The sequence below is a fragment of the Macrotis lagotis genome, chromosome 2 (genome assembly GCF_037893015.1).
Source record: "Macrotis lagotis isolate mMagLag1 chromosome 2, bilby.v1.9.chrom.fasta, whole genome shotgun sequence".
In the NCBI taxonomy this organism is placed as follows: domain Eukaryota; kingdom Metazoa; phylum Chordata; class Mammalia; order Peramelemorphia; family Peramelidae; genus Macrotis; species Macrotis lagotis.
Genome location: NC_133659.1, coordinates 332,130,904 through 332,144,768, shown reverse-complemented (window position 1 = coordinate 332,144,768; position 13,865 = coordinate 332,130,904). Strand labels below are relative to the sequence as shown.

Genomic DNA, 13,865 nt, shown 5'->3' with positions numbered 1-13,865 from the left:
AGGGCTGTTCTGAGGCTAACAATGGATGCATATAAAATGCTTTGGAAAGATAATGTGCTACTTAAATACAAATATTGTTATTACATAGCAATAGAGTTTTTAGGTTTGTTATTTTAATTGGTTCTTATACCTGTCTTATTACAGATGAGGAAACTGAGGCTAAGAGACTTGTCCATGGTCGTGTGGCTAAATTAGTAATTGTGCAAATCAGAATTTGAACTCGGGTCTCCTTGACTCTAGGTCCAGCATTGTAGCTGCTGTACCATGTATAAATTGTTGTTATAAGGCCTCATCCTCATGAGAAGCCCCCATCCATACCAACTCACAGAGGACTATGATCTTGGCATGGTTCATCCTCCGGAAGCATTTCCATCCTCCCCATCCTGAACCAGGCAAGGCCTCCTTCTGCTCAGACTTTAAGGAAGGGGCAGAACTTCAAAGAAAGCTGTCAAGCTAAGGCTTGGCAGGCAGAAGGACTTCTTGTTTCAGGAGGCCAGGCACAGAGCCAGTAGCTGGCCTCATTGGACTCTTGAGATTGACTGGCAAGGCCCAGGAGGATGGCCAAGGGCTGGATTCAGGGCCGTGTCCACTCAGGGAGACTGAATATGCCCCAAATGGGAGGAGGGAGGCAGTGATTCCACGCCCATGAACGTAGGGTGCCCCAGGTGCCCCAGGAGCTGCCATGACAAATCTCATATGTATATGTATATAATAAGTCCTAGGACAAAGTACTTTTCTTAAAACTGCCCATTGAAAGATCAAGATATCCAAGGGGTGGAGCTGGAAGTAACCCACACCCCTTATTTCAATTATGGGATACTGAAGTCCAGAGAAGGGAAGTGATGTATTCAAGGTCACATAGGAGATATATGGTGAATCTAAGACTTGTAACCTTGGGCCTCAGCTTCCTCATTTGTAAAATGAAGAGATTGGAAGGGACAATCTCAAGACTATTGTAATAGATCTAGCTTTAGACCTGGGGTCAGGAAATCTGGGAGGGAACCCTTACTACCCATGTCCTTGAGCAATCACTTCCTCTGTGTGAATTAGTTTCTTCATCTGTGAAATGGGTTTGATTCAATGATCATTGTCTCTTCTGCCTCTAAATCTAGGAGCCCATGCTAAAGTCCCTTACACAACTCTGAGTGCTTTGAAGCTAAAGGTCTGCTGGATCCAGGAGGGGCTGCCTCCACCTCAGCCCCTGGTCTCCATCTCTTCTGCCTCCGGAATCTCTGGTCAAATGCCCCCACCCACTGGAAGATACATTTGTGATGCTCTGTTTGCTGCATCCCTTCTCCCCAGCATTCTTGCCCTCAAAGGAGGATGGAGACCCAGTATCATGTCCTCTGAGCAGGAAAATGAAGAGGAAAAAAGCCCTCCCCAGACTCATGTCTGGAAATTCTCATCTATATACCTGCTTTTCAAAAACTCCAAATAAAAAGAGAAGGTCCTATTTCCATCCATAATTGCATTTGAATACCAAAATGGGCCCCAGGGAAAGAGAGAACAAAGCTTGGGAGGGAGGGAGGGCTTGTTGGGAAGAGGAGGGGGTGAGGAGAGAGGGCCCACTGAGAGAGAGAGAGAAAGAGAGAGAGGGAGGGAGGGAGGGAGGGAGAGAGAGAGAGAGAGAGAGAGAGAGAGAGAGAGAGAGAGAGAGACAGAGAGAGAGAGAGAGAAACAGAGACAGAGAGACAGAGAGACAGGAGACAGACAGAAAGAAAGGAGAGAGAGGAAGAGAGAGAGAGAGGGAGAGAGAGAGAGAGAGAGAGAGAGAGAGAGAGAGAGAGAGAGAGAGAGAGAGAGAAGGCTGGAAGCCGCCAGGCAGTAATGATGTGTGATGCCGGCCGGGCACCCGGAGCCCAGATGCTAAGCGGAGATGCCAATTTCAACCTGAAGCAAATGATGATGTCAGCGGTAATGAAAAATGTAGAAGGCGACAGGCCCTAATGGTAGATTATCCTGTCCCTGGTGGAGGAGGCCCGGCTCCCCCAGCCAGGTGGGCCCTTCTCTGGGGGGCTCGCCAAATGCCGCAACCAAAGTGGCACTCTCTTGTCTTCCGGAAAGGTCAGTGGCTTCTGCTCCCCCGCTCTTGCCTGACAGCTGCTTGTCTAGTCAAGCACACACCTGTTAATCTCTTCCTAATGGGCTGTCCATCATTCCTCCAAGCATCTTCTCTGGAGGGAGGCAGGGAGAGATGGGAGAGGGAAGGAGACAGGCAGACTGATGGACAAATCAGGAGCTGGGGAGGGAGAGATGAAGCCGGAGACCCTTGGAGACAGTCCCAAAGGGAAGGGGGAAAGGGAGCAAGGAGAAAACAGGAAGGTTTGAGAATGAGGGATTGGGAAGAAGAAAGAGGAATCGTAACCCAGAGCAAGCAGGGATCTCGGAGGCCCACGGAAGTCAAAGGATCCTAGAATTTAAGCTAGAAGGAGACTCAGGGTCATCCTGAAGCAAGGACTGTGTTTCCTGCAGAGGGTGCAAAAAAAAATCATTGTTGGCCTGGGCCTCCTGAATAAGACACAGACTCTTAGGGGTGAGTTTTGGGGAGGAAGCAGGAGAGGGAAGGTTGATCAAGGAGAGAGCAGCTCCGGCATCACATTCAACTCACTTGCTACCCTTCCCCACCAAATTTTCTGGCCTGAGTCATGGAATGATGCCTGAGGAGCCCTCGGGGCCCATCCTGAAAGCCTAGAGCAGGAATCCTTCCAGCCGTGACACCCACAATTCTTCACACTGAGCCAGAGAAAGACAAAAGCCAAAAATGATGGCAGTGCTGGGAGCTTGCCTGGGACAGGAGGTGGGAGGAAATCCCTGGCTTCCTCTGAGGCTTGGCTTCTCTGACACCTCCTACAGGAAGCCTTCCCCACTGACTTCTGCCCAAAATGATTATGATCCAATTCCATCCAGTCACCCCTTTTGGAACACCCACCATATTGAAAGGCTGCACCATGGGCTGACTCTAGACTCAGAATCTCTGTGTTCAAATTTCCATCATTTGTTTGACTTTGAACAATCCCCTAAACCTCTCCCATCGCCCATTCCTCCTTAGATCTCTCCTAGACCGAAGGCTATGGCCCTATGTTTTGAGGTGGGATTACAAAAACAAAATAAAACAAATAAAATCAGACCAGACCTTGAAGGAGCTCATGCTCTAGGAGGGGCAGATAGGATATACACAAGTAAATGATAAAAAATAAAATACCATGAATTTTGAGTCAGGCAGCGTGGCGGAATGGTTAGAGAGCTAACCTAGGAGTCCTCTCACTGCCACCCCCCCCACCTCTAGGACTTTAAGTTGCCAAGAAAGCATCATCCTGCATTGGAGAAGAGAGTTCCTACATCTAGGAGTTCACTCTGCCAGCTCCAGTCCTTACCAAACAAACCCATGCTCCCCAACAGCAGGACAATCTTTGTTGGGGGTAATCCTCAATCTTGTAAGCTCACCATCCTGCTCCCCCCCCCCCCCAGCATCTATCTCCAGTTCCCAGCACAGAGGAGGAGCTTAATAAATGTTTGCTGAAATGAGCTAGACAGGATCACATAGCCCTTTCTACAGTTAGACAAACTAAGGTTCAGGGAGTAAAGGGACTTGCCTGGGGGTGAAAGCCCAGGGTCTCTGCACCCTTGCTCCTTGTCTGCCCAGTCCACAGAGGTTCTCTGCTAGCTGGAGCCAAAGGTATTCCCTCTTCCTGATGATCACCCTCCAAATGCTTCAAGACAGCTTCTGTGCCTCCCCTTGTCCCCCACCTTCCCTGGGTGAGTACCACTACTTCCCAACCCGAGGCCGCCCACTCTATTTGGCTAGCTCTCTTTCATTGGACATTTTTCCTGACTTCAACTTAAATCAACCTCTTTACAAACTCTCCCCAGTGACTCCTGGTTGAGGTCAAAGAGAATCAGCTCAGTTTTTTCCGTGTTTTTTTTGTTTGGTCATTGAGTTGGATATGCTCCGTGATCCCATGGGCTATATGTAGCAGGCCCTTCTATTCACCACTGTCTCCTTAAGTTTGTCCAGTCTTCCAGGTAACAGACCTTCATAACCTGGACAACTCCTATATTTTCTCGCCCCAGTCTTCTCTTCTCCAATCTAAATCTGTCCACTTTTTTGCAACTAGGTTTCATGTGGTACGATTCTCAAAAATGGTCCAGGAGAGATGGGATTTCAGAGAAGCCTGGAGGGATTTGCATGAACTGATGCATGAGTGAGATGAGCAGAACCAGAAGACCACTGTACACCCCAACAGCATGGGGTGATGAGCAACCCTGATGGACCTGCTCATTCCATTAATGCAATAATCAGAGACAATTTTAGGGGATCTGTGATGGAGAATGTCATCTGTATCCAGAGAAGGAACTATTGAGTTTTAATGAAGAACAAAGATTATTACCTTCAATTGTTTTAAAGAATCATCTTGTGTCTTACATGATTTTGCTATCTCTAATATTTTCTTTCTTTTTTAAGGATATTTTTTCTTTCAATCCATTCAGTTTTGATCTATGCATATCATGGAAACAAATGTAAAGACTATCAGATTGCCTTCTGGGGGGGGGGAAGGGGAGGAAAGGGAGGAAGGAGGGAAAATTGTAAAATTCAAAATCCTGCAAAAAATGATTGGTAGAAACTACTATTGTACATAATTGGAAAACAAATAAAATATTTATATTTAAAAATGGTCTAGGGGACCCCCTGTTAGGCCCAAAACTCTCCCAGGAGTCCATGAGGTCTAAACCATTTCCATAATAACACTGACATTTTCATTGCTGGTATAGTAAACATTGATAGATATAAGCAACATACACAAAAACTCTTGGGGGATCATTAATAATTTTAAGAGGGCCAGTACATCCTGAGGCAAAGAGCCACTGATCAAATAGTGGGAAAAGTGAAAGATTTTGGAGGCTTTGAATCCAAGTTCAGTTACTTATTCCTTGTTGGACTATAAGCTCCTCAGTTGCCTCATCTCTGAAATAAAAGGATGAGAGTAGACAGCTTTTAGCGTCCTTTCCTGCTCCAAGTCTATGCTCTATGGACATGAAGTATCTATTTGCTTCAATGCTGGTCACACATGAAAGCAAGTGGAACAATCTCTGTCCTTCCGTTCCCCGAATGGATGTTTTCCTTTACAACTCTAAGATGCTGGTATTTGGGGCCTTCTTTTGCTTGGACTTTCAGGCCAAATTTAGGAATGAAGAATGGAAGTTTAAAAGAGTCACAGATCAGAGACAAGAACACCTTCCCTAAAAAAGAGGGTCATCCAAATGTAAAAAGGTTTCAATTTCCCTCTCTTTGGGGCTTTTCGGCAGCCTCTGATCGGGATGCTCTCGCTGGATTCTGGACTTCTGGTCACTCACACACGAGACAGTGGGGTTGGTCTGGTATCACTCCCATACTCTGGGCATGATTAGTGGAACTGCAGAAGAAAGAACCATGTTCGTTCTCCTGAGTCAGAAGCTTTCCATCTTGAGAGATAGCAGGCGCCAGGACGGTTGTCTTTACCTGTCAATCAGTGGATCAACAGTGTGGCAGAGTGACAACATGGAGGGTGGACCGCTCCCTTCTGCTGTTGTCACCCACCCCCCTCACATCTCACCGGTACAGCTTCTCGGCGAGCACGCGCCTTAGACAGAGCATCCTGAAATAAACACGGGGGTGGAACGTTTGCTGCTCTCTGTCTGGGAACTGAGATTAAAAATATCAATCGGCCCAGAACGATGCTTCGTTGACTTGAAACAATTGCTGTGGCTTTATAAAAATACTTTAAAAAAAAAACCAGATTCGCCCGATGTCACCCTTATTTCTTTCTTGACAATCAATCTGGATGTCTGGGCTGCTGAGCACTGGGGATATATAGGAGAAGATAATCCATATACCAAAAGTGAAATGGGCCAGAGACGCAAATTTAGAGTCAAGAGTCCAGAATTCAAATCTTACTTCTCTATAAGAACAATGTTTTTCTTTGTGTTTTCCAATCATCTGCTTTGGGGAAAGTTTTTTTAATTGTTTTTCTTTATAATCTTTTTTTTTAAAAAATAAGGCAGTGCAGTTAGGTGATTTGCCCATGGTCACACAGCTGAGTAAGCATTAAGCGTCTGAGGTCTAATTTGAACTCAGGTCCTCCTGACTCCAGGGCCAGTGATGTATCCAATGCATCATCTAGCTGACCCCAAATCTTACTTCTCTAACTAATTACTTAATCTTTCAGAGTCTGATCTGTAAAATGAGGATAATAATACCTGAGGCACTCACACCACAAGTTTATAGTAAATGTATTATAAGAAAAGCAATTTATTAACCTCAAAAAGCATCAAATAAATGTTTTATATTATTATGATTATGATTATTATTATTATTATTACTCTGTAGCTAAAGCTACACATTCTTGGCTCTAAAAATGATAGCCCTGTCAGAGAAAATCATGGAATTGATCTTACTGTTTCTAGCCCAGTGATTGGCATATAGTGGGAGTAAATGATAATTAATTGACTCATTGGATCAAAATGTCAGAATCGAAAGGGAAGTTATTTTGCAAAGGATGAAATCAAGGCCAGATGGGAGGGAATAACTGCCAGAGGTCCAAAAGTGTCTCCTTGAGGGGCCATGTGTTGTCATGGAAAGAGACCCTGACTTAAGTCAGTAGTCTCAGGCTTGCATCTTAAATCTAATCAGCCCTAGCTTTGTGCTTAGGATGTACTGAACTGAAGATCTGTACTCCCTGAAGGTCAGTTAGGTCTTCTCTCACGATCTCCTTCCTTTTCTTGGTTTTCAACTTCCAGGCCACCATTTTTGTTCTATTTTTCCCAGCTCAAACATCTTCCTCCTCAGTGGAAAAGAGAGCAGTCAGATAAGGACTGAGTAATTCTTTTTTTCCACCAGTTATTTGGAACAGAGATCCTGCCTGTCCCTTTATTGATAGTCTGGACTTACTCACAGGTTTAAAGTCCTTTCTGTTATCCTTATGAAGGAATGAGAGAAGAAAAGTCTCAAAAGGGAGGCTTGGAGACTAGGGAAGTTTCAGGGTAGGTAACTGCTAATTGGTCCCAATAAGAGAGGTCTATAGGTCATGAGCTAAAATCTAGGATGATGGAAATTCCCACACAAGGGAAGAAATCCCAATGGGTCAATCAACAAACAATTACCAAACCTTACTATGTTCTAGGCTTAAAAAGACAAAAAGTCCTCTCCCCTATTTGGATTCTGAGTAAATTTCCCCAGATCACTTTGTTCTGGTACAAAAATTACTTTTCACATCTCTGGGTCAGGTCCCTACTCAGTGATCATGACCAACCTTCATGAGAACTGAGCTTCTTAGAAGTTTCAGATACACTGTATTCATCCTCGGTCTTCTATCTTTACAGCCATCTTCTCTAAGTGCTAGCTGGTTGATGAGTTCTCCACATGGTCTCATCAATACCTTCAGACAGTAGCATCTTTCCTTCATGGTCCAAAGCCTTTGTATCTGCTGCGTGTTCAGAATTCAATTCATGTGAGCCTCCCATCACCCTTGGACTCTCAAGCTATGGGGTTTTCTTCTTTTACTCTGAAGTCTGCTCCCTTCTCCCAGATTTAGGGGGCACATTAGACTACTCTGGACTCTCTTTCCTTGGTTTGAACTTCAAAGATGGCATGGTCACTTCTTCCCAAATTTCCCATCATTTGTTCTCTAGTCTCCAGGTCTTTCTTATTGGTGAGAATTCAGCTTTTTTTTTTTTTTTACTGGCAAGAAGAGAAGTTTCTCTAGTGGTCACTTCTCCCTGCTGAAGGATGAGAATTCAGCAAGGCAAGACTTTCTCAGGAACAGCTTGATGGTGCAATGGATAGAGAGCCCACCCTGGATTCAAGAGGGCCTGAGTTCAGATCCAGCCTCAGATAGTTGATACTTACTAGCTGTGTGATATAGGGAAAATCACTTAATCCCATTGCCTTGCCAAAAGAAGACTTCCTCAATGGCCTTACTTTGGTCAGTGAAAGGGCTCCAGGAGATCTGCAGAGATCCAGGACCCCCCTCGACCCTCTGTGCAAGCTGTGGATCCATCCTCATCCTGAATCAGGATGCATTTGAAAATGCTTGTCTTTGAGGACCATCAAGCTCCAAAATGACCTCTGTTTTGCCAAGGAAGAGTTGTTCAGGGTCATGCAACTAGTGAATTTTGGAGATAGATAGTATTTGCTCCTGTACCTTCCAAGCCCTAACGCCAACACTCCATCTGCTCCACCAGGCCACTGCTCCAAGGCACGAGGTTTACCTCTGGGCCTCCAACCTCATCAATGGTCAGCTTGGTCAGCGTTAACTGGGCTAAGTGTTTTTGTTCAGCTAATCTCTTTCTCAGAAGCCAATCTTTTCCAGCCTCCAAATCCCTTCTTAGGTTTTGGATGACAGCATCCCTGGGGGTATGGAGTCAGTAGGCTAGACCTGAGCCTGGAGTTATACAGAAGACTCCTGTTCGGGGTGGCTAGGTGGAGTAGTGGATAAAGCATTGGCCCTGGAGTCAGGAGTACCTGATTTCAAATTTGACCTCAGACACTTAATAATGACCTAGGGGAAGTCACTTAACCCCATTTGCCTTGCAAAAAGCTAAAAAAAAAAAAAAGAAGACTCCTCTTCTACCTGGTGAGGCAGTCAGTCACCAAGTCAGTGATGGATACGAAGCACTCAGTGAAAAGATAATCCATGATAAACTCTGAGGGTGGGAGAGGTGACATGACAGGAATGGGGACATGGGAAGGTCCTGGGGGCTACTACCATCAGGTTTCTCCCTGTCAAAAGCCCAGTGGTGTCTTTTTTTAAAAAAAATTCAGTCAAAATGCTGACAAACCAGTGACTGAAAAAAGAAGTAGGTACAGTGCCTGAGCCATTCCCATGGGGGGTATTCAAGTAAATTGAATAGTCTGAGGACTAGGTTATCTAATGAAGAGGGAAATGAGAGTGGGGAGCAGGATGGGGAGCAGGAATGAGAGGGAGGCTGGGAGAGGAGACAGAACCCCAGAGAGGACTGCAGGGGGTGGGTGAGTAGAGGAAAGTAAGACTTCTGAAACATCAGAAAGGCTTATAGGAAAATAGAGAAGGATAAAAGGGAGAAAGTGGAAGGGAAGAAGGAGGTGGCTATGAAGAAAATAACCCTGGGGGGGGGCGGGGAACTAGGTGATGAAGTAGATAGAGTGCCAGCCCTGGAGTCAGGAGTACCTGAGTTCAAATCCAGCCTCAGAAACTTAATAATTACCTAGCTGTGTGCCCTTGGGCAAGCCACTTAGCCCCATTTGCCCTACCAAAAAAAGTCCTAAAAAAAGAAAGAAAATAGCCCTGGGGAAAAAATCTCATGGGATGTAAAACAAGAAGGGACTTCATGTACTATCTAGTTCAACCCTCCCATTTTACAGATGAAGAAACAGAGACTGGGGGGAGAAGGGAAGGAAGAATGAAAAGAGTAGTATGGTATAGTGGAAAAAAGATTGGATTTTGAATTCCATCTTAGTCATATGTGACCTTCCCTGGGCCTTAGTTTCCCCAGATGGCCTATGAGGCCCCCAGATGAGAGATTATAAAAATGTCAGCTAAGACTTTTATAATACTTTAAGATAATCAAAGTTCTCTCTCTATAATATATTATTTCATTTGAAAAGGCAAGTATAGAATGATAGGGTAGGAAGGAGTCCACTCTTACTGGTAACAAGAATTCCCCTGATAACAGCACTGAGAGCAGCTCATTGAGTTTCGCAAATATGTCCAGGGATGGGGAGCTCGCCACTTAACAGAACATTTTGCCTCTTCTCATTATTATGAAATCTTTACTCATCCTTATCCCCAATCTAACTACCTGATGTCAGGCAGAAGGAGCCCGGGCTTTTAGCACTGGCCCCCAGGGGTCTCTTCAGTTTATGAGCCCACCCCTGAGGAGTGGGTGCCTGCCACCACCAAATAGCTCCTACACATCTGCAGCCTCCAACAGGGGACCCTTCAGCCCTCCCTGCTTTGGAATGCCTCCTCTATCAAAGCCACGACTTTCTCAAAGTTGGAAGAGACCTCAGAATCTGATATATCAGAGCTAGGGCAGGGAATATGAGTGAGAGGAGGAACCTTAGAACAGTGAATGTTAGGGCTGGGAGGGGCTTAGAACAGGGAAGGTCAGTGATGGGGGCAACCTTAAACTAGAGGTCAGATCTGGGAGGACCTTACAAAAGGAAATGCCAGAGTTGAGAGAGGCCTAAGAACACAGACTTGTTGGAGCTGGGAGAGATCTTAAGGTTCATTTCGTTCAACACTCATTTTATGGATGAAGAAATTGAATTCCAAAGAGAAGAGGTTAAATGACTGGTTCAAGGTCCCACAGTTAATTAAGTAGTGGGAGTGAAACCTAGGTCCTATTACTTCTAATCCTGTGCTCCAGGGAATCTGAACACTATCTTCAAGAATATGAAATACCAAGTATCATATGGATACTGCTTGGCCCCAGGAGCAGTGAGTAAAAGCTGAGAAGAGACAGATTTAGGTTCTATATCAGGAGAAACTTTGGCTGGAGCTGCCTGGGGAGCTGGTGGGTTCATGGTGAACCCATGGAGGCCTTCAAGCGGAGACTGGATGACCACTGGTCAGGGATATTTCCATTGGGATTCTTTAATGGATAAGAACTAGACTCTGATGTTCCTGAAAACGATGTATCTGCCCCTGAATCCAGTCCTGCTCTGGACACAGAAGGTTCTGAAGATGTCAGTTCCTGCCACTCAGCAAATAGTTTTCAGGCTTGCCATTTCTGAGGTGTGAGAACTTAGGCATGTCACAGGATTTCTGTAAGCCTCAGAAAATGCTTTAGAAACTCTTAAATGCCATGAAAATGTGATTTGGAATACTTACAAAACAATAGCCATCCACCCAGAGCTTCAGCATCACTCTATGCCTTCCTCACTCCCACCCCCAACTCCTCCACATCCCCGCCTAAAGTGATGGTTACCTGTTCGTGGTGTTCAATGCCCATGCTGACCGTGTTCACCAGGATGGCAATCATGATGCCTCGGTTAAAATACTTGCTGTCCACGATGCCCCTCAGCTTGGCCCTCACTTCCCGGCAAATATCCCCACACAGCGTAGCTGCCCCACTGCCTTTCTCTCCCTCCTCTTCCTCCTTCTCCAGGTCCAGGGTTCCTTCACTGCTCCCTCCACCTTCTCCTTCATCTTCATTGGCAGAGCCTTCCTCCTGCCCAAAGTCATCATCACTCTCTCCCAGAGAAAGACATTGTTCTCTATCTTGTCGGCAGAGGGGGCAGTGACCAGGGTCAGAGGTCTGTGTCACAGAGATAGGTTGCACAAGAGTATGGGGTGGGTAATCCAAGGAGATGTGCTTCTGGCACAGCCCTGGAAGGCAAGGAGAAGAGGTCAGTCGGGTTTTCAGGCTCCGTGTTGTAGACCCGTTCCCAAAAGGCCCCAAAGGAAAGGTCTGGAAATTGAATGTGTATCCATTCACAACAGAGAATGATAATTCAACACCAATTCTAAGCACATTTTCTGTGAAAAAAATCCTGGGTTCAGCATCAGGGATAAAAAGATAGAGGCAAACTCTGCTCTCAAGGAGCTTACAATCTAAAGAGGAAAAGAATGTTCTACAAGTACCTAAGAGACAAAGGAGAATGAGCTAGTGAAAAGGAGAGATCTGAACTAGGAGAAGGAAAGGGCATGATTTATTTAGCACCAGGGTAAAGGTTTGCTCCCAGTAGGATCTCATCTGATCCTCACAACCTTCCTGCAAGGACTGAGCAGGTAAAAACTAGTTAGATCAGGTTTGAATCTGTTCTACATGACCCAAGACATTTGGGATTCTGAAGGATACGGTCCTGGGACTTTCATGTGGAGGGATCAGGGAATGCTTCATGGAGGAAATGGCTCTGAAGTAAGGCCTCTAAGTATCATAGCATCTTAAATTAAGAGCTGGGAGAGACTTTAGGGGTCACCTAATTCAGCTCCCTCATTTTACAGGATGGGGTTAGAAGCAGAGGACTAGGAAAATGAAGTAACTTGCCCAAAGTCTCATGGGTGGCAAGCAGCAGATCTAGGATTTGAACCCAGATCTTCTGATTCCAAATCCAGTCATTTCCCCCACATTCCTCATTCTGGGGAGGGACTTCAAGAAAAGGAATTCTGACAGGAGGAGAGAAACATTACAGAATAAGGAACAATGTGAGCAAGGGCACAGAATGATCTGCTCCATTCAGAGGCCTACAAAGAGTCATTTGCTCAAGCTCAGATTTCTATGAGGCTGCAGGAGCTTTTCTCAAAGAGTGCTCTCTCTTGGTTACCCATTTAACATCTTATTGCCATGATCAGGAAGGTAAGGATGAATGGACAAATGAATGAAGAATGGAGCAAAGGAAGGGAGGAAGGAAAAAAGGAACAGAGAAAGGAAAGAGGGGAAGGAAGAGGGAAGGAAGGAAGCAGCTTCTAGTCACAGCTTAATTATAATCCACAATTTTAAAGAGGACCCCATCCTGGGCTGCCTGTAGGCAATGTCTCTAAGAAGGGAAAGCCTGGGATTCTAAAATGGTTCTAAGCTGGCCCTTACACTATGACTAAGAGCTAAGTGTATTGACAGGGATGCTGAAGGTCTGAGATTGATGGCTGCATATGGGCAGCATTTTCAGTAGCAACTTTGTCCCTGTCAGAAATCAAGACTTTGGTTGTCATGCTTACAACCTGGCCAGATACTTGTAGTTTGGGGGATTCACTTAGAATATCATTCATTGGTCTCATCAAAAATAGCAGCAGCCTCTCCATTGATTCTGGTGATCCAGTTTTTTTGTTGTTGCTGTTTTCCCCAAGTAAATATATGGTTCAGGATTAAGAAATAAAGAGACTAAAGGCATGTGGATGACTCAGAAGGCCTCCTGGGCCATCTCGTCCAACCTCTTCACTTTACAGATATGGAAATTAAAGTACATAAAGTTAAAAAGACTTGCCCAAGATCACACGAGTTGTAAGCATCAGAGATCAGTTCTCAAGCCTCCCACTATTACAGATGACTTCCCAGGCTCCTCTTCTACAGAAATGTCAGTTATTACCATTTCAGGCTCCAAGCTACCACTCCAGTCTTCTCTCCACAAATGCCATGCTTGAGGACCAAGGACAGCTCCCAGTTCTCCAGCTCAAGACTCCCCTCTCCTTCCTTCCCTGCCTGGGAACACACCTCTCCTCTTTCCCCATTGCCCTCCTTCCTTACCTTCACCCCTACCATCTTCTCTTGTAGCATTCTGCTTTCTTAGAAAATTTTAATAGGACTGAAATGATTTGAGCAAGGTCACCAAGGCATTTTCCTGCTCTGTGTCCCCAGCTCCTAGGATAGTGACCAGAATACAGCAGGAATTGAACGAATATTTTCAGCAGTCAGCTGCCAGTTCCTGTAGTCCGCTAAGCCTTACAATATGGGACTAAATGACTCTATCTTTCCATTCCCAGGGGCCAGCAGAGGACTTTACACAGAATTAGACCTTGATTTCATGGTACAAAGGTGAATGTTGACACCTTCTCTGGAACAGAGTCTTAGAGAATTACCACATACACTGAGAAGGGAGGTGACTTGTCCAGGATCACACAGGCAATAGGTGTCAGAGATGGGATTTGAACACAGTTCTTTTTGACTCCAAAGTCCAGTTCTCTAACCATGGTGCTTAATGATTATTTGAGGTACTTTCCCTCATACTGATTAGATGGGATAACAGGACAAAAAGGGAAAATGACAAATGTTAGAGAGAATGTGGGAAAGATGAGAAATGGATACATGGTGAGTGGAGTTGTGAGCTGAATCAACCATTCTATAGAGCAATTTGGAACTATGCCATAAGGGCTATTAAACTATGCGTGTCCTTTGACCTAGCAATACCACTA

At 45.2% G+C, this 13,865-nt stretch overlaps 1 protein-coding gene across 1 annotated transcript in view; it reads right to left on the bottom strand.

The window, feature by feature from the left end:
• The window catches only part of CACNA1I (calcium voltage-gated channel subunit alpha1 I), a 148,407-nt gene that overhangs the window by 62,441 nt on the left and 72,101 nt on the right, over positions 1–13,865 (bottom strand). The window contains exon 8 of the mRNA XM_074221080.1: positions 10,945–11,345. Within this exon, the coding sequence (XP_074077181.1) occupies positions 10,945–11,345 (401 nt within the window). The remainder of the gene's footprint in view (positions 1–10,944; positions 11,346–13,865) is intronic.